This window comes from Scyliorhinus torazame, chromosome 10 (assembly GCF_047496885.1).
Source record: "Scyliorhinus torazame isolate Kashiwa2021f chromosome 10, sScyTor2.1, whole genome shotgun sequence".
NCBI lineage: Eukaryota > Metazoa > Chordata > Chondrichthyes > Carcharhiniformes > Scyliorhinidae > Scyliorhinus > Scyliorhinus torazame.
In genome coordinates this window covers 83,557,139-83,580,521 of record NC_092716.1, presented here as the reverse complement: position 1 = coordinate 83,580,521, position 23,383 = coordinate 83,557,139, and the positions used below count along the sequence as shown (strand labels likewise).

Below are 23,383 nucleotides of genomic sequence, written 5' to 3'. Positions count from 1 at the left end.
AAAACTAATCTGCTTTCATTTTTATTACTAGAATGGAAGGATGATTTTGTATGCACTGAAGATGCAGACTCTGAGGTGGAGCATAATGGTGACACAGATACATCCTTAAATAATGCAGGTATGTTTTCAAATGAGGTCAACAACTTTTTGGAAAGTCGTGCATTAAGGACAATAACTTTTTGATATTAAACATAAATTTATTGAATTTAGAAACTTAGAGGACTGGTACAGTATCTGATAACCAGCCACTGAAAGCGAGACAGGGGGATTCAGATCTCTGTAGAGATTGATGGGACAAAATTAAATGTCTTATTTCCACTTTTGCATTCTGTCTGCACTTGTAAAATGACATTAGCGAATTGACATGACTCAAATCACTATCCCACCACCACAGTCCTCTTACCCCACTATGACTGTGCTAGATACCAGGTTTAAAGTAAGAAGTTAACCAAAGTCTTTGAAAGTTTCAAATCATCTGTTTGGGTTTCAATAAAATGGTAGCACAAGTGACATTGCAGTTGTCCTCAGTCTAGATCAGTATCAAATGATTGTAGTTTTAAAACGTATGTGTGTCGGCATTGAGTGAGGACATGATTGCCTTGGCTATAAATTCATGGTTAAAATCCTGCAGATACTTACTATCTAAGTGCATAAGGAGTAAGGTAGACTAGGTGTCTATGAGGCTATACACCAATGTAGATCGACATCTTTGAGGGGATGGAGAAGATTAAATATAAGAAGAAGGGAAAAGAGGGATGCTATCAAATCCTTAAAAGAAACATGCATCAGTGCTGTTTAATATGTTAAAAACCATGTGATAAAGCCCATAAGGAGAATTTGTTGTAATATGTGTCACAGATGGGCAGGAAGCTGCATCTTCACAGAATCCTTGGAATGAAGTATTACCTGTGCGTCTTGCTGGAACTCCATCTTCAGGGGGTGAGTAATATGCTTGGATTGGTTTTCAACTCTTACAAACAAATTTCCAAAGAGAATAGTTTGAGAATTAAAGGCTGAAACCAATGTTTATTAAATGATCAATCGCCTAGTGAGTTATTCAGCTGTGTGTGTGGCAGAACCTGTTTTTGAAGTCTAACTAGTTTTAATACCATCTTGTGCTGAAGCAGTAAATCCTTTTGTCTACAAAAGATGTGTTAAAAATCCTGTGGGTTAGCAGTAGTTTGCTAATGTTAATTTTTTTTAAAGTATGTTTATTGAAGTTTTATATAATAACAATATAACAAACAATCAATGAAGGTGTAAGAGTACAAAGTCAAAACGTTACAAACAGATCCCCAATAAAAAACAGAAACTAAAACCGAAACGTATAACTAAACCCCCAATAGCTGACTGTGTCTAGATCCTTAAAAAAAAGGAAATAAAAGGTTGCCATCTAAGGTAGAACTTCCCCACCGACCCCCAATGGTATATTTAATTTTTTTTACATGCAGGAATGTCATTAAATTGCCAATCCAGGTAGACGCACTGGGTGGGTTGGGAGACCTCCAGCTAAGCAATATTCGCCTCGGGGTTGCCAGTGAGGCAAAGGCAACAACATCCGCCCCTATCCCAGAGTGAAATGCTGGTGAGTCTGATACCCCAGATATGGCTACCAATGGACATGGCTCTAGAAGCACCTGAAGAATCTCCATTCGTGTTGAAGAAGGAAACCCAGAAACTGGCAATCTTGGGACCAACAGATGAGTTTATGGTTAGCTGGGGTGAGTGAACAGCGATCACAGCTGTCTCCCACGCTTGGGGGAAAAGCCACTCATCCTTGCCTTGGCCAAGTGCGTCCTGTATAATACCTTGAACTGAATCAAACTCAAATGGCACAAGAGGACGTGGTATTGACCCTGTAGAGGTCTTCCCTCCAAACCTCATCAGTAAGCACAGAACCCAGCTCCCTCTCCCTCACCCCATCCAATGGGGTGGGATCCGCTGAGAGAATATAGCTATATAATTCTGAGATAGATTCCTCGCCAGGTTGAACCAACGATAAAACCTGCAGCAAGGAGGAGGGCAGGGCCAAAGGAAAGGAAGGAAAAATCTTACCAGAAAAATCATGAATCTGAAAATAAGGAAAGAGGCTAGAATTGGGCAATGAAAGTTTGTCAGCCAGCTCCCTAAAACTGGCAAATCTTCCCTCTACAAATAGGTCCCCAAAATGCTTAAGTCCCTTTGCCTTCCAAGATTTAAATGAAGGGCCCAAACCTGAAGGTAAGAAGAGGTGAATGTTACAAATTGGGGCTAAATACGACAGGGAAAAGAGCTTGTGCTGCCAAAGCTGTTTCCAAATCCTAAGGGAGGAGACCACCGATTTGAGGAAAATCTAGCAGGAGAAAAAGGCAGTGGTGCAGTAATTATGGCATGAAGAGTAGAGATAGTGCACGAGCAAGCCTTCATTCTGCCCCAAATAGAATCAAGGTCACTAATTCACAGCAAAACGTTTTGGATGTTAGCAACCCAATAATAAAACAAAAGATTTGGGAGAGCCAAGCCTACTGCCTACCTGTCTCTTTGGAGCTGAACATTGCGGATGTTGGCACTCTTACCCACCCAAATGAAAGCAGAAATCAGTTTGTTAACCTTAATACAAATGGATTGGGGCAAAAAAATGGGGATACATTGAAAGAAAAAGAAAAACCTGGGACGTACATTCATTTTAATTTCTTGGAGCCTGCCCACGAGAGACAGAGGGAGGTTGTACCACCTCTGTAGACCTGCCTCTGACACTATTTAAAAATTTTTTTTTTATAGTACCCAATTCTTTTTTTCCAATTAAGGGGCAATTTAATGTGGCCAATTCACCTACCCTGCACATCTTTTTGGGTTGTGGTGGTGAGACCCATGCACATACGGGGAGAATGTGCAAACTCCACATGGACACTGACCCGGGGCTGGGATTGAACCTGAGTCCTCTGCGCCACGAGGTAGCGGTACTAGCCATTGTGCCGCCCTCTGCTCACTATTAATCAGGCCTGAATAGTTTAATTTATGAAGTGAGGTCCAATTTTGGGCCACCGAGACCCCAAAATGATGGAAACTGGTATTGGAAGGGCGGAAAGATAATGAGCTAAACTGAGCTCTTCTACCGGGGGTGGGGGGGGAGGTCACCGGAAAACATTCACTCTTGCCTAAATTCAATCTGTAACCATAGAAGGAGCCAAATGTATTAAGTGTCTTCATTATGCTGTCTATGGAGGGGTTTGGGTCCGTAATGTGCAGAAGTAGGTCATCCGCATGAAGCGATATCCAGTGCTCCACTCCATCACGACAGATACCCCTCCATTGACCAGAGGCCCCTAACACCAAAGAGAGAGGCTCTATCGCCAAGGCAAACAAAAGTGGGGAAAGAGGATAGCCCCGTCTAGTGCCCTACCCAAGGAAAGTAATCAGAGTGTAGAGTGTAGAGCTGGCAGTAGGGGCATTATACAACAAACAAATCCAAGAGGCATATTCATGGCCGTATCCAAATCTCCCAAGAAGTCAAATCGGTATTCCATTCCACCCTGTCAAATGCTTTTTCAGTGTCCAGAGATAACATACCCTCAGGCTTGGGTGCTGGGAGGGGAAAGAATAATATCTAAAAGGCAACTTATATTGTCGGTCCTTTCCAAACCTGTTTGACCCTCCAAAATTATACATGGGAGGCAAGGCTGCAGCCAGAGAGCCAGGACCTTAGCCAACAGCTTAACGCCTGTGCTTAAAAGTGAGGTGGGTCGTTATGAATCACACCCGGCTGCGCCCCTGTCCCCCTTAAGGAGCAAGGAAAATAAGGCTTAAAATCATGGAATCCCTACAGTGCAGAAGGAGGCAATTCTGCCAATCGGGTCTGCACCGACCCTCTGAAAGAGCACCTTACCTAGGCACAATCCCCACCCTATCCCCAGAACCCCACCTAGGGGCAATTTAGTCTAGAAAATCAACCTAACCTGCACATCTTTGCACAGTGGGAGGAAACCGGAGTGCCCAGAGGAAACACATGCAGACACGGGGAGAATGTACAAACTCCACACAGACAGCAACCGAGGTCAGAATCAAACCCGGGTCCCTTGCACTGTGATGCAGCAATGCTAACCACTGTGCCATCATGCCGCCATCACGGTGGCTTGAGTGAGGTTCGAAGGCAATGAACCCTGAGACAGTGAGTCATTGAACATATCCAATATTAATGGTACAAACTGTTCCTAGAATACTTTGTAATACTCAACCGGGAAGCCATCATGGCCCGGGGCCTTGCCAGGTTGCATCAGCCCAATACATTTTAAAATCTCGTCCAGGCGTAACCGGGAACCCAACTCCCAGCTCTTGCCCACCTCAGCAGTTGGGATGTATAGACCTGCCAAAAAGTCAGCCGTGTTGAATTTATCTGCAGGGGGCTCTGACAGTTCACAGTAATAAGATCTAAAAGTTGCGTTGACCTGGAAAAGGGTGGAAACAAGATTGCCACCCTTACTGAGTATTCTACGGATCTCACATGAGGCTGCTTGCCATTTGAGTTGATGGACCAGATGATGATTGGCCTTCTCCCTGTGTTCATAAAATGTACCCCTGGAATTCTGCAACTGGCAGCACGGTAGCACACGGGCAGCACGGTAGCACACGTGGCTAGCACTGTGGCTTCACAGCGCCAGGGTCCCAGGTCCGATTCCCTGCTGGGTCACTGTCTGTGCGGAGTCTGCACGTTCTTCCCGTGTCTGCGTGGGTTTCCTCTGACTGTCTCCGGTTTCCTCCCACAGTCCAAAGACGTGCAGGTTAGGTGGATTGGCCATGCTAAATTGCCCTTTAGTGTCCAAAAAGATTAGGGGGGTTATTGGGTTATGGGGATAGGATGGAAGTGAGAACTTAAGTGGGTCGGTGCAGACTCGATGGGCCGAATGGCCTCCTTCTGCACTGTATGTTCTATGATTCACAGCCTTGGTAGACACCAGCTTAAATTGGGTCTGTAATTTCTTACTGGTTGCCAGTGGCTCTGGACTAGGATCAAGTGAGTATTGGTGGTCCACCTCTAGGAGTGAATCCACCAGCCTCTGCTGCTCCAACTTTGCCGACTTCATATATGCCCGTAAGGAATAATTTCCCCCTAATGACGGCCTTAAGAGCCTCCCAAAGTGCGGTGGGAGTGATTGGGCCTGACTTGTTTAGTTTAACATAATCTTCTATGGAGGTAGGCAAACGCTCACAAAATGTATTGTCTGCCAGCAGAGTAGTATCTAGTCTCCAGGGTGGGCATTGGGCAGGGGAAGACTCTAACAGTAGATCGACAAATGTGGGCCATTGTCAGAGATGACAATGGCTGCAACCACCGAAGGGAGGAGAGCCCTATCAAAAATTTAAAAACCAATGCCGGAATACGCATGATGGCAATGTGGGAAAAAAATGAAAAACCCTGATTGTTCAGATGCAAAAAGCGCCAGGGATTCCTCCCCTTGCCCCCATAAAAGAAGACAAAGCACTGACCATCCCAGATGGGACAAGACATTTAGGTTTGGAACCATCCAATTTAAGGTCTTCAGTTCAGGTCACCTCCTAAAATCAGTTGGTGTAAGAGAAATTTGATAAAATTTGTGTCATCCCAGTTAAGGGAATAAATATTAACCATGACTAGCAGAGTGTTCACCAGGGAGTCACAAACAACAATTTAATGACCATTGTGGTTAGCTATAATCTGAGAGGAGGAGAACTGAACTCTCTTATTAATTAAAATTGCTGTTCCCCTGGCCCTAGAGGAAAATAACTGCCCAACCCAACCCTTGCGTAACCTTGTTTCCTGGTTTAGAGTCTTGAGATGGATGAACACCCTCGACCATTTTACAGGGTCATTCAGACCCCAAACATTCTAGGTAACCAAATGAATTGGAGGTTTCCCACCACTCCTTAATCCGGAGTTAGCTATTCCCAAAGAGAGATACCAAACAAGGGACGCTGAAAAGGGAAAGTAAATAAATCTACCTAGCACTGTTGGACCTGTTCAGACAAGTTTGGTGGGAGAGCTTTGTTTGATGGGAGATAGCTGGAAGATTTGGGAGTTGGGGTGGGGGTAGATTGCTGACCCGGACCAGGTGAGAGAAAAGAGAGAGAAAAGGAGAAGAGTCTTCCAGCTTAGGGTACTGGAAATAGATGGGAAACCACCAGAACATAGAGGGGAGCTTAGTCCTAGAACGGAACTCAGTGGCGGTGTATTTAAATTTATACAAGCTCTCCCAAAATCTGAAGAGAAAGAAGTAGAAAGGTTCTATTTTAAAAATGTTTTTATTGACGCTTTTACATTTTAAACACTGTATATTCGGTAATGATAAATGCATCGGTTATAATATACAAGTCATTTTCACCTGTACCGATGGCTGTCCAAACCCCGACAAGTCTGTGGCATGCATAGAACATGTGGGCGTGATTGGCCAGGTCTCCCTGGCACCATTCACATTTGCCTTCCATCTCCAGGAAGATCCTGCTCATTCGGGTTCTTGTCAGGTGTGCTCTGCGCACTACTTTCAGCTGCATGAGGTTTAGTCTTGCACATGAGGAGGTGGAGTTGGCCCTACTCAGTGCTTCACCCCAGAGTTACCACCCTATTTCCGTCCCCAGTTCTTCCTCCCATTTTTCCAGTGGGGAAACTCATCCTTTGTAAAAGTCGTCCGTACAGGTCCCCACAGTTTTCCTTCCCCAGACTGTCCACGTCCATTAACTCCTCTAGAATTCTGCTTCGAGTGGGGTAGCCACACTGATAAGTAATTCGACGATGTTTACGGCGACGATGACGATACGCCATGGTCAGCGGTGTCCTAAACACGGCACCGGTAGTCCTTGTCAAAGTGTATGCGCCAAACTGGGACGACACGGAATGTGTAAAGAAGACCATGGTGGAAATCCCCCGACATGGATGAGCACCGAATGATGGGGGGGGGGGGATTTTAATTATGTACAGGACCCACTGACGGGCAGGTCGAACCCCAGAACGGGGAAAATAGGCATGTCTAGGGAGCTAGGAACATTTATGGAACAAATGGGGGCGGTGGACCCATGGCAGTTCATGCACTTGGGTGAGAAGGAATTCTCGTTTTTCTTGCCAGTACACAAGGTTTATACCTGCATCGACTTCTTTATAGTGGGGAAATTGGTGCTTCCAGAGTTAGGAAGAGCGGAATTCTCCACGATTGTAATCTCCAACCACGTTCCACACTACATGGATGTGAGGTTGGAGACGGGCTATGCCCAACGCCCCACATGGTGGTTGGACACGACCCTCTTGGCCAACAAGGTCTTCTGCCAGAAAACGTCACAGGCCATAGGCGAGTACGCTACGAACATCCGGAACGGGGAAGTCTCACCTTCCACATTCTGGGAGGGAGTGAAGGTTGCAGCTTTGCCCATGATTACAGAGAGTTTGCCGGAAGCACTGCAGCTAGCATCTGAGATGCCAACAGTAGGACATGTGGGAGTTAGGATGTAGGGCAGTACATGACTCCGAGAAAGAGATGTTGACAGCTGTTGATCACCTATCAGATGACAGTGGAAGTGAACCAGATTCTGAGAAGTTTCAGACCCAAGATGACCATAAGGATGGTCAGACGAGGGTCTTGACTTCAATTTTGGTTCTGATTATGAGGTAATGATAAGCAGTTGTTGCAAGAGTGGTGGCAGTGAGGAGGAGACGGTCATGAGTTTTGACTTCGATTTTGGTTCTGACTATGAAGTGATGATAAACAGTTGTTACTGAATAGACTCATCACTAATTGCTCATGAGCAATTGGCAAGCAATTCTTCTGAAGCTAGTTAAGAAGATAGCAACCCAAAAGTAGAAAGTAAATTGGACCTTTCTAACAGTAACTTGTTACCACCTCTTGCTGTAAACCCGTTGCCATTCCCATCAGGTGAAAGAATTTCCCAGAGCAGACTTACTTTGAAGGAAAGGATACATGACAGCACTTTAAAATCTTATGAGGAGAACTCCGTTTTCCTCAGTATAGCTCGGGGACATTCTGGTGAACTTGAAAACAAATAAGAATTACACAGGCCTGAGGCGGATCTCCTGAGTGAAGGTCCAGACTAATAAAAGTGAAAGTGACTCCCCAGCGAGAATCCCACAGTCTGGGATTTGGACTGATTCCAGCCAGAGGATCCTCGTTAGCCCTCTGACCGGTGGTCTCAATCACTCCGCATCCTGGAAGGACAGCCAGCTGAAAAAGCAACATCCGAAGCAAGGGCACTCATCTTCCATCTCACATTAATCCTATTTTATTTTTCCCTTCCCTCTCCCTGTGTGTGTGTATATCTTGTGTGCATTTAGATAGAGATTTGGAAGGCAAAAAAGGTGGTTGTGTTGGGGGGGGGGGGTAGTAGATTGGCTGGCCGTTATTCTAGTATAATTATTGCATGCCTTACCTCTATTGTTGTTATAACTAAACAGTTGTTGTGTTTCACTTACAAATCTGGTGCCGGTAAATCATTGGAGCAGTCAAGGGCCAAAGATCTTGGAAACCTAATATGGATCATTCGTTAATCTACTTGTATTGGGACTCTGGGGCCTGTGGGCCAGAATTGACCACGCACTAGCCCAAGGTGTCGTAACAATCTGGGACACAGCATACCACACAACTAAATTGTTGTGCATTTGCATTTTACAGAATTCTATCCTAGCAGAATAGTTACCCAGGAAAAGGTAGACAAATTAAAGCTACTTTCAACTCTTGAGTAGCTATAGTTGTGGCCCCTCCAACCCCCACTGAACCATCAGCTATCCCACAACAACCCTCCTAACTCTATGACATCCCCCTTGCGTCCCACGGCACCAATGATCTGAACACCCCCGAACACTCTCCAGATCCTCTGACTATTCCCCAACCCCTCCACCAGCCAGCTATATCCCTCCCCCCACTAACCGACTACCCCCAAACGCCCTGACTATCCCCTGACCTCACGACTACCAGCCCCTTAACTAATTCCCTGACCTGCCCGACCACCCCCACCCCCGAATAACCATGATTCCCTGTGTACTCCCCCAACTACGCCCCAATTCATGATACTCCCATTCTCGACCCCCCGAACAACCCCCAAATAAGTCCCACCCCATCACATGATGACTACTCGCCCAACCTCCTGACTCTGTTCCCCACTCAGATGCATCTTACCACAACCTCCCAGCTACATCTCTTTCATGGGATGTGGGTGTCACTGGCTAGCCCACTATTTATTGCCCATCTCTAATTGCCCTCCAGAGGGTAGTGGTGAGCCACCTTCTTGAACCGCTGCAGCTCTTGTGGTGTAGGTACACCCACTGTGCTGTTAGCAAGGGAGCTTCAGGAGTTTGACCGAATGATAGTGAAGGTCCAGTGATATAGTTACAAGTCCGGATCGTGCGTGGCTTGGAGGGGAACTTGCAGGCAGTGGCGTACCCACACGTCTGCTGCCCTTGTCCTTCTAGACAGCAGAGACCACGGGTTAGAAGGTCTGTCCTACCCTACCCCAAACACCCTCGGTGCTGGTGTTGGAGAAATCATGGCTTCACTCCCGCTGCCCCTGCTGCCCTAGATTGAAGGCCTTGGGAACCAACTGTACTCGCTCTTCTTCTTGAGTTGGAAGGTCGGGCTAGAAATGTGCAGCTCCAATCCACTGCAAGTAAGAAGGTGTGGAGTGGCAATACGATTGTGGTTGCCACTCCTCAGAGGTTCAAGCCCAAATTGTCTAAAATGTAAGCTGTGATCGTTCAAGTAGTGTCTATTGGACTATTAATGATTGTAAAGCCATCCCCTGTCGCAAAGTAATTGTCAGTGTTATGCTTCTTCACGTAGCATAAGCTGCTTCCTTGATGTATACTCTGACAAAGGAAGGTTCAAACTTGGAGATAGATTTAACACATTTATTGACCAGTTAACCATTCTCCTACTTGGGTTCGACTCTCCTGCTAATCTTACTATAGTAACTTGATCTAACTAACCAGTCTACTCTAATCCAAGCGGTGGGTGTGATGCTTCCCTGATCTGCCCCTGTCTCTCTGAGTGTCGCCTGTGGAAAGAGGAAGAGCATGTGTGCCGTGTCCTTTTATAGGTAGCCCCCTTGTGGTAGTGTCACCTCTGGGTGTGCCTTGACTGCCCATTGGTCGTGTCCTATCTTGCTGGCCTATTGGTTGAATGTCAGTGTGTCCTGATGTCTCTGGTGCTCCCTCTTGTGTGTTTATTTAGTGAAATGAAAAATGAAAATCGCTTATTGTCACAAGTAGGCTTCAAAAGAAGTTACTGTGAAAAGCCCCTAGTCGCCACATTCCGGCGCCTGGTACGGGAATTGAACCGTGCTGCTGGCCTGCCTTGGTCTGCTTTAAAAGCCAGCTCTTTAGCCTTGTGCTAAACCAGCCCCTAGTTCTAGTGTATTTACATTAACCCCTTGTGTATTTACAGTGCCCTAGTGTATCTACATTAACCCCTTGTGTATTTACAGTGATGCATGTCACCACATCCCCTATTTTTTCGTGTTACATATTTTCTGTACAGTGTTAAAGTAAATTTAACAAAATAGGTAGATAAGTGATGACATGTACAAATCATGATGAGTGATGATTACACAATAAGTCCAAATAGTATGTATGAGTCCAAAGTTCATGAATTAATATGGTCGAGTGGCTTTCTTGTTTTGTTGGTGAAGTGGTGATGTTGATGGTGGCATGTCCTTGTGAACGCCGTCCCTGTGTTTAAGAAACTCAGAAGTGATCAAATCACTTTGTTGACTGATTTGGACTTTTTTTTTTCTTTCGATGCTTGTGGTAACGATGTATGCAATCTGTGTCGTCCTGCCATGGCATGTCATTGTACTGAGCTGAGCAGTAACAGTGTCTCGCATTTGCAGAGTTGTACCATGTTGTACCAGTCGTAGTTCCATTGTTGTTGTTTTTGTTATGCTTGTTGTCGACGTTGTCTCTGGTACACTTCTTGATGTTGTCTTCGTTGTTGGATTTGTAGGTTTTGTTGTTGTGTTTGTTGCGCTCAACGACCACCCTCTGTGGATAATACGAGTCCTTCACACAGTTACTCGTGTCAGCGTCCTTTGTGGCATCTGCTGTTTCCTTCAGCGTGCCGTCACTGAGTCCGCTGCGCTCTTCGTCTGGAATCATGTCCGGCTTACTTGAATCAGGTGTGGCTTGTCGATGCTCCCCGTCTGGAGCCCTTTCTGGTTCACCTGTGTCAGCTGAGGGTTCTTGTTGCTCCCCGTCTGGAGTCATTTCAGGTTCACTTGAGTCAGCTGAGGTTTCTTGATGCTCCCCGTCCGGAGTCAAAACATTCAGGAATGCATTTGCTTGTGGAGAGGCTCGAGTGGATGAGGTTTGAATTAACGTGGTGTCACCGGAGTCACCAGTATTCTCACTGTGATTGTGGAGTGCCTCTGTACACACTAGCTGAGGTCTGTCACGTTGCACATCTGGTATGGGAAGTGGGATGCCGTTGTCACTTGTCGCACATACAGTGGGAAGACCTTCTGTGTCTTCTTGTCGGTTAATTGAGCTGGGTAGACTGTCAGAGTCTTCTTCTGGTGGCTCAAATAATCTGGGTGGACTGTCATAGTCGCTTTGTTGTTCACGTGAGCGTGGTAGACTGTCATAGTCTTCTTGCTGTTCACTTGAGGTTGCTAGACCTTCATGGTCTTGTTCATGCAAGGACTGCGCTCTGGAGTCTTGCGTTGCTTCCATCGTGGAGTCTGTCCACGAGCTCGCTGTGGAGGCTTGTGTCACTCTCTCTGTTGAGTCTTGCAGCGTTCCGTGTGGAATCGTGCATTGGTCTCGCTGTGGAGACTGTCATCACTTCTTGTGTGGAGGCTGGGACCCTTTGTGGTGCTTGGACCACTCTCTGTGTGGAGTCGGGGACTCTTCCTGGTGCGTGGACCACTCTCTGTGCGGCAGCAGGCCACTCTCTGTGGGCTTGTACCGCTCTCTGCTCGTGGTGTCAGGCCGCAGCATAATCCTGCACTCACGAGTCAGGATGTCATATATGCTGGGCTGAAGATCCTCAAACCCAAAGAACTCGTCCATATCTGTGTCGGATTCTTCACTGTACAACACATCGCGTTTGGTTTGGTACTGGGGTCGCCATCTCCAAAGATGAAATCTTCGTCTGAGTCGTATTCTTCAAGGACCATATGATCACTTTTTGTGTCGGAGCTATCATTATGCTCGCGATGTCCAAAGAAGTAATCAACGTCTGAGTTGTAGTCGTCAAGGACTAAATTATTACTTTGGGCGGTACTAACTGCTTGTTGCAGGGTTCTGCAGAGGTTACTTTCAGCTACTGTTGAAGTTCAGGCATTGTGCTGTCGTTCCAGGTGAAAGAATTGTGTTTTCCGGCGTTAAATTTTTAAAAAACTGTTTTGGGACATTTCCCCTTTAAGTGGGCATGGTCCGGGACCTCTGACATCATGACACTGGTGACGTAGAGCGTAGGAACGGATCGCGCATGCGTGGGTCGCTTCTCTATCACTTGGCCCAACTGCAACACTGTTTTGCCGGATCGCTTCTTTGGGGGAACTGCGCATGTGCGGCTCCTTTCCCAAGGTGGCTGCAAATCAAAACTGCCGTTTTCTGCATTTGCAGGCCTACCTTCGCCTCAGGGTGAGTATTGGCGTCTCTTTTACCGTTCTCTCTTGTGTGTTCCTCGCAGAATTCTTGAAACTTGTCCAGGACTGCCTGGAAGTCTCTCTTTTCTTGCCCTTTGGAGTACTTGAAGGTCTCGAAGATTTCTGCTGCTCTTGCACCCGCGATGGTGAGTAGCAGCTTTATTTTCTCTGCACCCGCCACGCCATCTAGGTCGGAAGCTACGAGGTAGATCTCAAATCTCTGCCTGAACCCACGCCAGTTTACACTGAGATTGCCGTGGTACCTGAGCTGCTGCGGAACCGGAATCTCGAACATCTTGCCTGGCTGTTGCTGGTTGTCACAGATTTGTTGAGTTGAACTATAGGGATTCAACAGGTCACTCACTGGTACCATGTTGTGTTATGCTTCTTCACGTAGCATAAGCTGCTTCCTTGATGTATACTCTGACAAAGGAAGGTTCAGACTTGGAGATAGATTTAACACATTTATTGACCAGTTAACAATTCTCCTACTTGGGTTTGACTCTCCTGCTAATCTTACTAGATATAATTAACCAGTCTGCTTTAATCCATGCGGTGGGTGTGATGCTTCCCTGATCTGCCCCTGTCTCTGAGTGTCGCCTGTGGAAAGAGGAAGAGCATGTGTGCCCTGTCCTTTTATATGGATAGCCCCCTTGTGGTAGTGTGTCTTGACTGCCCATTGGTCGTGTCCTATCTTACTGGTCTATTGGTTGAATGTCTGTGTGTCATGATGTCTCTGGTGCTTCCTCTAGTGTTTATTTAGTTCTAGTGTATTTACATTAACCCCTTGTGTATTTAGAGTACCCATGTGTATCTACATTTACCCCTTGTGTATTTACAGTGATGCATATCACCACATTGTCCACTAAGTGATTTGTGTAGAATCGAACACACTATCAGAAAGCACAGATATGGGCAACACAAAGCTGTGTAGAAATGACAAGAAAGTTTCATTAAAAAAATTTTAATTAAAAAAAATAAATAAAAAATTTAGCGTACCCAATTCATTTTTCCCAATTAAGGGGCAATTTAGTGTGGCTAATCCACCTACCCTGCACATCTTTGGGTTCTGGGGGCGAAACCCATGCAGACACGGTGAGAATGTGCAAACTCCACACGGACAGTGACCCAGAGCCGGGATCGAACCTGGGACCTCGGCGCCATGAGGCAGCAGTGCTAACCACTGTGCCACCGTGTTGCCCCAGAAATGATCATTTTTGACTACATATGTTAATTTGTATGATTGACTTCAGAAAATGTTTGGGACTTTATTCAATGTTTTCCTTATTACTGTTGAATTAGTTCAGTGGGGGTACTCTTCTGACAAAGGATCCTGGTTTCAAGCCCATTCCAGTGCAGTACTAAAAGAGTGCAGTATTTGAAGAGAAAAGAGAAGTTTTCCTTGTGTCCTAGCAAAATCGTCAAACCGGACTCTCATTTATCTAGTTTTTTTCTAGGATTACACTTGTCAGTCTCACAACTATGACTGCACTTCAAAATAATTCCTTAGCTGTCAAATGCTTGGGGGCTTTCTGAGAACTGGTAAGGTGGAAATAAAAGACTTATTTATTTTTTGACCTGGATTATTAGCACTATTCTGTAAAATTAGCTAATGCATGAGGGGGGAGGGGTTGCAACACTTTGCTTCAGCAGCCTGTATTTAGGGTGCCGGGTGGGACAGTTTTCCATTCTAATCCGTATGAATGGACCTCTGCTAGAAGTATATATTTGTGGACATCAGGTCAGGGTGGGATCAGATTCCGCTGTGATGCTCTGCAGTTGATTAGCCTGTCAACACTCCATCGTAGTCAGGTACCAGATGTTACCTGACTCCAGTCAGGATTCGGTGACTTTAGTGGAACAATGGAATGGGGAAATTTGGCTGCGTAAAGAACAAAAAAGGGAAATATTCTAGTTCTTTTATGTCTGTGGGAAGGTGGCAGGTTCAATCCATGGTCTGTTAGTTGATTCTTTTTCCCGTTTCGACAAAAACTGCTGCCACCTCTGTGTTTATAGTAGAGTATTATAGAACGGATGGGGTTAGTGTTAGTTATTAAATTATCTTTCAGCCACTTAGTTTGTGATATAATTAAGAAACTTGGTTATGTATAGGTGAATAAATACATTTCCGAAGTACTTTTGATTTAGAAATTACATTAGTCAATCTCCTGGGGCATTGGACATGGAAGTGAACTTCACTTGTAATTCTCAGGTGAACTGGATCAGGGGATGGGAGAAAGTGAACCAGGGTATGCAGATATAATTTAGTTCCCCCTTTTAAATTGTACACACTTGTATTTCTGTTAGAAATTCCTATGTCTACATTTATAATGGAAACAGCATATGTATGTAAATGTGTCTGATATAATTACACCTTCCCACAGTGGTGGCATTGGAGTTTCCATTATAAATGTACCGATTAAGAGTTTGTGATGAAAATGTTGACTAGCAGTATGTCTGATTGTAAGGTTTTTAATACTTGGATCGAATGAAGTGGCACAATTAATTTATACCTGATCTTCTCTTTTATTACAGAAACTTATTTTTCATGTGCTTCAGAACCATGTAAGAAGCATTTTGGTGAATGTGATGGTCAACTGCCTTCCACGTTCTCTGATAGTCCTGCCTACAATAAGAAAGCCATTGAGCACCAGTTTCTTAATAGCAGTACACAGGATCCAGAGAAATCATTACAGTTGTATACAGACAGCTCCCAGCAAGAACAATCACATTCAGAAGAACTGTGTGTTGGTAATCCCTCACACACTCCAAACACACCTGCAGACAATAGACTGGTCAGAACAGACGTGGCAGAGCCTGAGGAGCTACCTGTAAACAACATAGAGAAATCTCTAAACCACAGCAGGACTGCCTGCACGCGCTTGTTTAAAAATATATCTCCTCTATCGGTTGCAGCTAACAGTTACAGTAATTTGAATTGTGTGGGCCCTTTTAAAAATATAGCTCCTGTGCCATCGACAACAGGGGGTAGTCACACAAATCAAAATGGTGGACCAAATACAGAGGCACAAAATTGCTCAACAGTAGCCGGAAACTATGTGTTGGAAGTGGGAGAACAGCAATTAAATCAAGGTGAAGATGAAGAGCCCTATGAAATCCTGAGAGCTGGGAAAAGAAAACGGCAATTTGTTGATTCGGAGGATGAACCAGCGGAGGATGAACCAGATGGAAACAGAGTTGAGCCAGGCACGTCCAATGTTGTAAATGGGAATCAGAACTCCTCAGATGTCAGTAGTGATGAAACTTTCATTGGAACAGATAATTTTGAAGAAATAACTAATGATGTTTGTCAGATGAATACCATTGCTAAACGTGACAAGTCTTGCAGAAAGCATGAAGCTGGAAGGAATGCAATGTTTAAAGAAACTGATTTGAGAAGTGTAACAGAAAACACAATAACAATGGTGTCAAGAAAGTATAATAAACTTGATTTTGCTTCTGAGAGACCATGTGAACAAGTCAGTGATTGTAGAAGACAGACATCCTCAGAAGCCTCTATTGTGCAGCCCACAGCGGATGTTTCTGCTGGTATGAAACATGCACTTTCTCCCAATGCTAAACAGGACAAGGTTAAACCTCTGGTAAGCTATCTAACAACATCAACCTCAAACTGTTTAGTCTGGATGCAGGATTACTGGTTCTGTTTGAATTTTGATATGCTATGTGTACTGTCACTTAAAATAGGAACTTTCTTAATTTCTGTGCAGTTGGACTTTCAAGTGTTAGTGTGTTCTTATTGACATGCCCGCAGGTTGGCATGATTTGGATTTCAGCCGTACAGTTTTTGCTAATTTCTGTGTACTAAACATTTTGCACAATCTACACCAATTCTTGTTCCACAAATTGGTGGAGAAAATAAAAATAACCAGTGTCAGTTAAAATGGAGCATCCAGGAAAATGATTAAAGAAAGAAAGATGTCCTCCTTCCTTGCCACACAGCGCTGCATTGCAACACATTGATCCTAGGCCATAGTGTAGTGTAGTTTAATAGCAAGCTACATGTGATGATTTTAAAGTCTGGAGGAATTGGAGCAGGTTTGCTGGTAACTTTGTAAACTACATCAGGTGGGATGCAAACATGTTTGTTTCTGGATTGAGCTGCATCTGGAGTTGATGTAAGTGTGATACGAGAGGCTTTTTATTCTTTAACTTATTGAAAGACCATTATGTTTCTTTAAAAATATGCTTTATTTCCACTATATTCATTATTCTCTCTGTTTTATAATATCCCAACAATTTTCATTAATTAAGAAGATGTACAGAACCTTAGAGGATATCTTAACTTGCACTAGACTAATTATAAGGATAGACAGATGCATGATTACATTGCCAGTCATTCACCACGTGTTTGCGTGGGTTTCGCCCCCACAACCAAAAGATGTGCAAGCTCGGCGGATTGGCCACGCTAAATTGCCCCTTAATTGGAAAAAATGAATTGGGTACTCTAAATTTATTTTAAACAAGTGATTACATTGCCAGATGACAAATTGCAGTAACTCTGAAGTTTGTGGCAGGCTTGCAGTGTAACTGCCCAAGCCATCAGATTCGATATACATCATTCAACCTGCATTCATTACATTTTTCATTTCATTCTTGACCTGGAATCAGTGCACAGTAGCTTGAAGACAGAGGTGTTCAAATTTTATGCTTGAGTGGTTACATTGCTGACATCTTTCTTGTAAACACCAATGCCATGACTTTGCTGTCACTCATCTTGCAGTTCCAACAAATAACACGTTCAGTCTTTCTAAAGTAAATCAGATTTCTATGAGATGGCTGGTCAAGGTGGTTACTAAAGCAGTAGGAGTGGTAGCTGATGTTGCAGAGCTATTTCGGGCAGCAGTCCTGCAATATAAATGCAGCATGAGAAAAGCATTAACTTTCAAGGGCCTTGTAAGCAGTTGTCACTTGACATTTGCACTGCACCATTAAAACTGTCAAGGAAAGGGCTCAAGCTGAAGCATCAAAAGATAATGAGCCAAAGACCTGCCTTTGGGCAAGGCACACATGGATGAATTGATTGTACCATTATTAGAGGGCAGGATGCTTCACTCAACATGTGTATGTAGTAATCTGGGTTAAACATGATGTTGCTACTGATAGGGTTAGTTATGTAATGAGCAGGTGGTAATGAAGTTTAACATAGGAAGGTTTTACTAATCAATGCTTGCTTTCTAGCATGTTTAATTAATTGTTTGCTTTAGTTATGCTTAATATTTTCCATCATTGCTAAGTGTGTCACTCTGGTGAATATACCTTTTGAGCTTTTGCTTGTTAACCCAGCACCTCACTGCGGGAGCTTCTGAAAGGTTACAGGTTTCCTGATGAGCCATAAGTATCTTTCTGTAATTTTTGCAGAGACATCCTGATGGAAGCCAATTTTTGTACAACTATCCAGCACCCACTGATGAGCTGATCTCTCAAGTAAACTCTGTAAGGTTTGTATTCTTTACTTTTTTGAAATATCTCCCATTTCCATCAGCTCTCCCTCTCTGAGTCTCACCCTAATACCATTAATATTCTTTGGTTAACTCACTAGCAACCAACCATTTTCCTTGCTTCTATCAGATGACCCCATAAGAGTGATAAAGCCTCCTTTCAGTGTAGTGCCAGTGGGAATGGCAGTCCTGCATCATTGCCTCGACCTTTGCATATGGTAGAAACTACATTTCTATAGTGCTTTTCAAGTATAGAGAAATGTTTAACAGCCTTGTAGGATGGTAGATGCTGATCAGAAGTGGTAATTGATTGGAAAGGTGAAAGCCTGATTGAACTGGAGGGCCTTAAGGAGGCTTTTGAAAGCGAGGAGAGAGATGGCAAAGTGGAGAAAGTTCCAAAGGGTGAGAATGTTATATTTGAAACAGCAGCTGCTATTGGTGGGAATGAGGAATAAACTACTGCTGGGGGAACAGGGGATTATGAAGTGGTGTATAGTTGGAATAAATGGAGTTAGGGTGGAGTGAACTCTTGAGATATTTGAAAGTAATTTTAAAATTGATTTCTAGAGGTACGGGAATTAATCCGAGCTTGACGAGATGATAGATGTGAATGTGAACTGTCGGATTCTGGATGAAGAGCTAGCATGAAGAAATAGAGTTGCAATATAATGGAACAATGGATTAAGGTTTTGGCAACAGTGGCACAGTGATTAGCACTGCTGTCTCACAGTGCCAACTCCACACAGACATTCTCCGCGTGGGTTTCCTCTGGGTGATCCGGTTTCCTCCCACAGTCCACAGAGGTGCAGGTTAGATGATTGCCCATGCTAAATTGCCCTTTGGTGTCCCAAGGTTGCTGGGATGGGACAGGGGATTGAGCCTACGTAAGGTGCTCTCTCGGAGGATCGATGCAGACTCAATGGGCCAAATGGCCACCTTCTGCACCGTAGGGTTCCTGTGATATATTCTATGAAAAGATGAAGAGTGGTAGGGGGTGTGCCAAAGGTTCAAAGATGGAAGCAGTCAGTTTTAATAATAGACTGCAAATGGGGATAGGTGTTGATTCTGGGCTAAGTAGCTTGTCACGGCGTCATATCTTAATCTCAACCTGAGGTGAAAGACTGGGGTAGTTGATGAAGTGAAAGCTGGAGTCATTTAGATGCTTTCGGGAGTCAAAAAAAGTGTCATTAGTCTTGATGTCAAAAGGCAGTTGTCCATTTGGAACAACCTCCATGTTGCTGTTGAAAGGGAGCACATAATGATGATGAGAATGAAAAGGTTGGAGCCTTCAGTATAAAAGAAATGTGAAATGAGCAGAGGAAGAAATGTTTTGGAGGGAATTTATTGTCTGCTATAACTGGCCAGATTGGAATCTCATGAGAACACCATAGGAGTGTCCTCATGGAGAATGGAATGGCTTAACTCTGTTCAAGCTGGTGGAAACCCCAAGGATGATCAGGCAAGAGAGCAACCACTGTTGCCCTGGAGATTTGACCAGTGCTTTAAGCAAGGAAACAGCATAACTCAGAAAAATAGCAGAGGTTTCAGAACAGTACGGTGGTTAGCACAGTTGCTTCACAGCTCCAGGGCCCCATGTTTGATTCCCGGCTTGGGTCACTCTCTGTGCGGAGTCTGCACGTTCTCTCCGTGTCTGCGTGGGTTTTCTCCGGGTGCTCCGGTTTCCTCCCACAGTCCAAAGATGTGCAGGTTAGGTGGTTTGGCCATGCTAAATTGCCCTTAGTGACCAAAAAGGTTACCTGGGGTTACTGAGTTACGGGGATGGGGTGGAGGCATGGGCTTAAGCTTAAGTAGGGTGCTCTTTCCAAGGGCTGGTATAGACTCGATGGGCCAAATGGCCCCCTTCTGTGCTGTAAATTCTATAATTCTATGAACAGTCAAGCAAATGGTGGAATTGAGACTGGAATTTTCTTTTCGGAGAATATTCACAGTTTGGAAAACCATGTTGAAGGATAGATATGAATTGATGTCCATTAGCATGCATCTCAAAAGATCAAGAGCTGTGAGGTGGCTGTTTTGAAGGAACATTTTAGTGGGCTTCATGGACAAATACAAGTTTAGTGAGAGAAATTATGGAAACATTGTGGAATAATGAGAGGGGGCTCAAGAAGAGGACTGGAGTGAGGGAAGGAATGATTTGAGGAAATAATTGAATCTTGATTTTTTTTTCCACATTTGGCATTTGTTGTCGTGCTGGAAAATGCAGTGAGGAAAAGTTGAGATGATTGGTGGTTGCAAAGAAGAGTTTCGGGTTATTTCTCATACTGTAATGACCTTTAGGTTGGTTTACTACTTGTTCATTACATTGCTAAATCATAGCACTCTAAATTTACTTATTTGCGATTTAAAAACTTAGATTCTTGCCAAAACATTAGCAGCAATACCTCAGTTTCAAATGCCTTGTTGCCTGAATGGAAAAATGAATGATAGTAAGCAGAAATACTATTTCAGTTGTATACAGCGTTTTAGTTCTCACATTGCTGGATGCAGAAACTGTTAATGTTTTCTTGTGCATTGGTTTAATTTCACAAAATCTGCATTGTTTTTCAGGGTTCCAAGTGGGCTGCTGAAATGGGCAGTTTCGTATCTTACTAGATCAAGTTTGACACAAGACTGACTGCTGTTCATTGCTAGCATGCAATTGCTCATTTATCTTGTAACAATTTATATTAATGGCAGTGTTTGAATCCTTTTAAAACACAATAAATGTATTTTCCATATTTTTTAATGTTGATCCATGTTAAAGTTTATTTATTGCAGTGTTACCACAGTGTAATAATAGACCAACATACATTAGGGATAGGGATTCTGATATGACACTACATCCATGGGCTGCGCTCGCCACTTCTTAGCTGCTGACTCGCCGAGCTGGAGTCTGGAACAGGCAGGCTGTCCATACATCTTCCCAGACAGAGATGGTTCACAGCACTGGAAGACTAGGAGGATTGACGAAGCATGAGGGAAACCATGCCCTCACTAATAAAAAGCTTAATTAGTGAAGGGAATTTTGGAGCAGACAAAAGATTAGCCTTAAATTGGAGGTTAAAAGTATCATACACTAGATAACAATTATAACTGAAATAGTTTCTTATTGATACCTTGTGTTAATTGTTATTATTCAGAGCTGTTCAATGATGTAATGTGTTTTAAGTATGTGACATTCACAGCAAAGTTCTTTACTGTTATTTGTTAGTAAATAAAAAACAATATTCTTGGTGAGTATTTAATTTTCCTGAATTTTTAGAAGGCTGATTTGCGATCACATAAAGACTCTCAGGATTAAATTTGCATTTGTTCAAACTTTGCTCTACCGCTTAAGCCTAAATTCACCATGCAGCTATTGGCTTGTTCCAGCACTTTGTCATTTCCACATTTGAGTTTCTTAACCTCAGCAAAACCTTCATTGTCTTGCATCCCTAGTACAGAGTTTTCACTCCATATTCAAGTCCAAGGGGATATGTTTGAATATAGCACGTTCATTGTTAGTTCGGACTGTACTACATTAAACTCTACCTCATTTTCCCATACCAAAATCACACATTATTCTTAGGATTGCCCTGAAGGCCAAAATCGCCCTTCCTCCATTATAATATCAGTCCTCAAACTCATCTCTCCCTCTTCCAAGCCCACCTTGCAAAGAGAGAAACAATTAATGATTTTGTCACTAGTATGAAGATCATCCACTCAGCTGCCCCTGCCTCTTCCTTTTCACATTGCCCACCAATTATCCCCAGTCCCTTCAATGTCAACCAATGTTCCCCAATATCCTCTCTGAACTTTTCATCCATGAGACCTATCTCCTGTTTCCTGCTAAACTCCTGATTGCCAAGCTTCCCTTGTTGGCTGAGATTATAAAACTTCAACAACTTGCAATTGCACAGCACCTATAACACAGTGAGGCACCCAATGGTGCTTCACAGGAGCATCATCAAGCAAAATTTGACAGCAAGGCACATATTTAGAAAGAGGACAGAAAAAAGTGGGATTTTTCTTATTCGAGTGTTTCCTTTTATACACAATGAAAATAAACAAATCTACAAACCAAATACAATTACGAAAGCTCCATATTAGAATTAGCCTCCAAGACCCAAATCCCCTTTTTATTATATAGCATGTTCTCTTTATGGTTTTTCATTATCATACATAGTACGGTCATATAGTGACACATATATTACATTGTGGGAAGTTGCTCCTATTCGGCTGCCTGTATTTACAAACTTTCAGTCTGGGGAGGGCCCCCCGCGTAGGGTATGGTCGGCATATATGCCTCCCTATTCTCTCTCCCCTCCCCTCCCTCTCCCTTTTTGTTGATGTTTGTGGTTCCTCTGTCGGCCCCCCCCCCCTTCACTTTGCTCTAATGCCTGTTGGCTACAAACAGGTCCAGGATTGATTGATTACAAAGAACAAAGAAAAGTACAGCACAGGAACAGGCCCTTTGGCCCTCCAAGCCCGTGCCGACCATGCTGCCCGACTAAACTACAATCTTCTACACTTCCTGGGTCCGTATCCCTCTATTCCCATCCTATTCATGTATTTGTCAAGATGCCCCTTAAATGTCACTATCATCCCTGCTTCCACCACCTCCTCCGACAGCGAGTTCCAGGCACCCACTACCCTCTGCGTAAAAAAACTTGCCTCGTACATCTACTCTAAACCTTGCCCCTTAAACCTATGCCCCCTAGTAATTGACCCCTCTACCCTGGGGAAAAGCCTCTGACTATCCACTCTGTCAATGCCCCTCATAATTTTGTAGACCTCTATCAGGTCACCCCTCAACCTCCGTTGTTCCACTGAGAACAAACCGAGTTTATTCAACAGCTCCTCATAGCTAATTCCCTCCATACCAGGCAACATTCTGGTAAATCTCTTCTGCACCCTCTCTAAAGCCGCCACATCCTTCTGGTAGTGTGGCGACCAGAATTGAACACTATACTCCCAAGTGTGGCCTAACTAAGGTTCTATACAGCTGCAACATGACTTGCCAATTCTTATACTCAATGCCCCGGCCAATGAAGGCAAGCATGCCGTATGCCTTCTTGACTACCTTCTCCACCTGTGTTGCCCCTTTCAGTGACCTGTGGACCTGTACACCTAGATCTCTCTGACTTTCAATACTCTTGAGGGTTCTACCATTCACTGTATATTCCCTACATGCATTAGACCTTCCAAAATGCATTACCTCACATTTTTTCCGGATTAAACTCCATCTGCCATCTCTCCGCCCAAATCTCCAAACAATCTAAATCCTGCTGTATCCTCTGACAGTCCTCATCGCTATCCGCAATTCCACCAACCTTTGTGTCGTCTGC

General features: G+C 44.0%; 1 protein-coding gene across 5 annotated transcripts in view; it reads left to right on the top strand.

The window, feature by feature from the left end:
- acd (ACD shelterin complex subunit and telomerase recruitment factor) overlaps nt 1-21,296 on the top strand; it is a 67,477-nt gene extending 46,181 nt beyond the window's left edge. For 4 of the 5 annotated variants that reach the window (XM_072518322.1, XM_072518321.1, XM_072518324.1 and 1 more), the window contains 5 exons: nt 32-118; nt 859-939; nt 15,133-16,199; nt 17,977-18,056; nt 20,625-21,296. In XM_072518322.1, coding sequence (XP_072374423.1) covers nt 32-118; nt 859-939; nt 15,133-16,199; nt 17,977-18,056; nt 20,625-20,691 — 1,382 coding nt within the window. In that variant the 3' untranslated portion in view covers nt 20,692-21,296. The remainder of the gene's footprint in view (nt 1-31; nt 119-858; nt 940-15,132; nt 16,200-17,976; nt 18,057-20,624) is intronic. The other variant, XM_072518323.1, reaches the window with a different exon arrangement.
- The last annotated feature ends 2,087 nt before the right edge of the window (nt 21,297-23,383 follow it).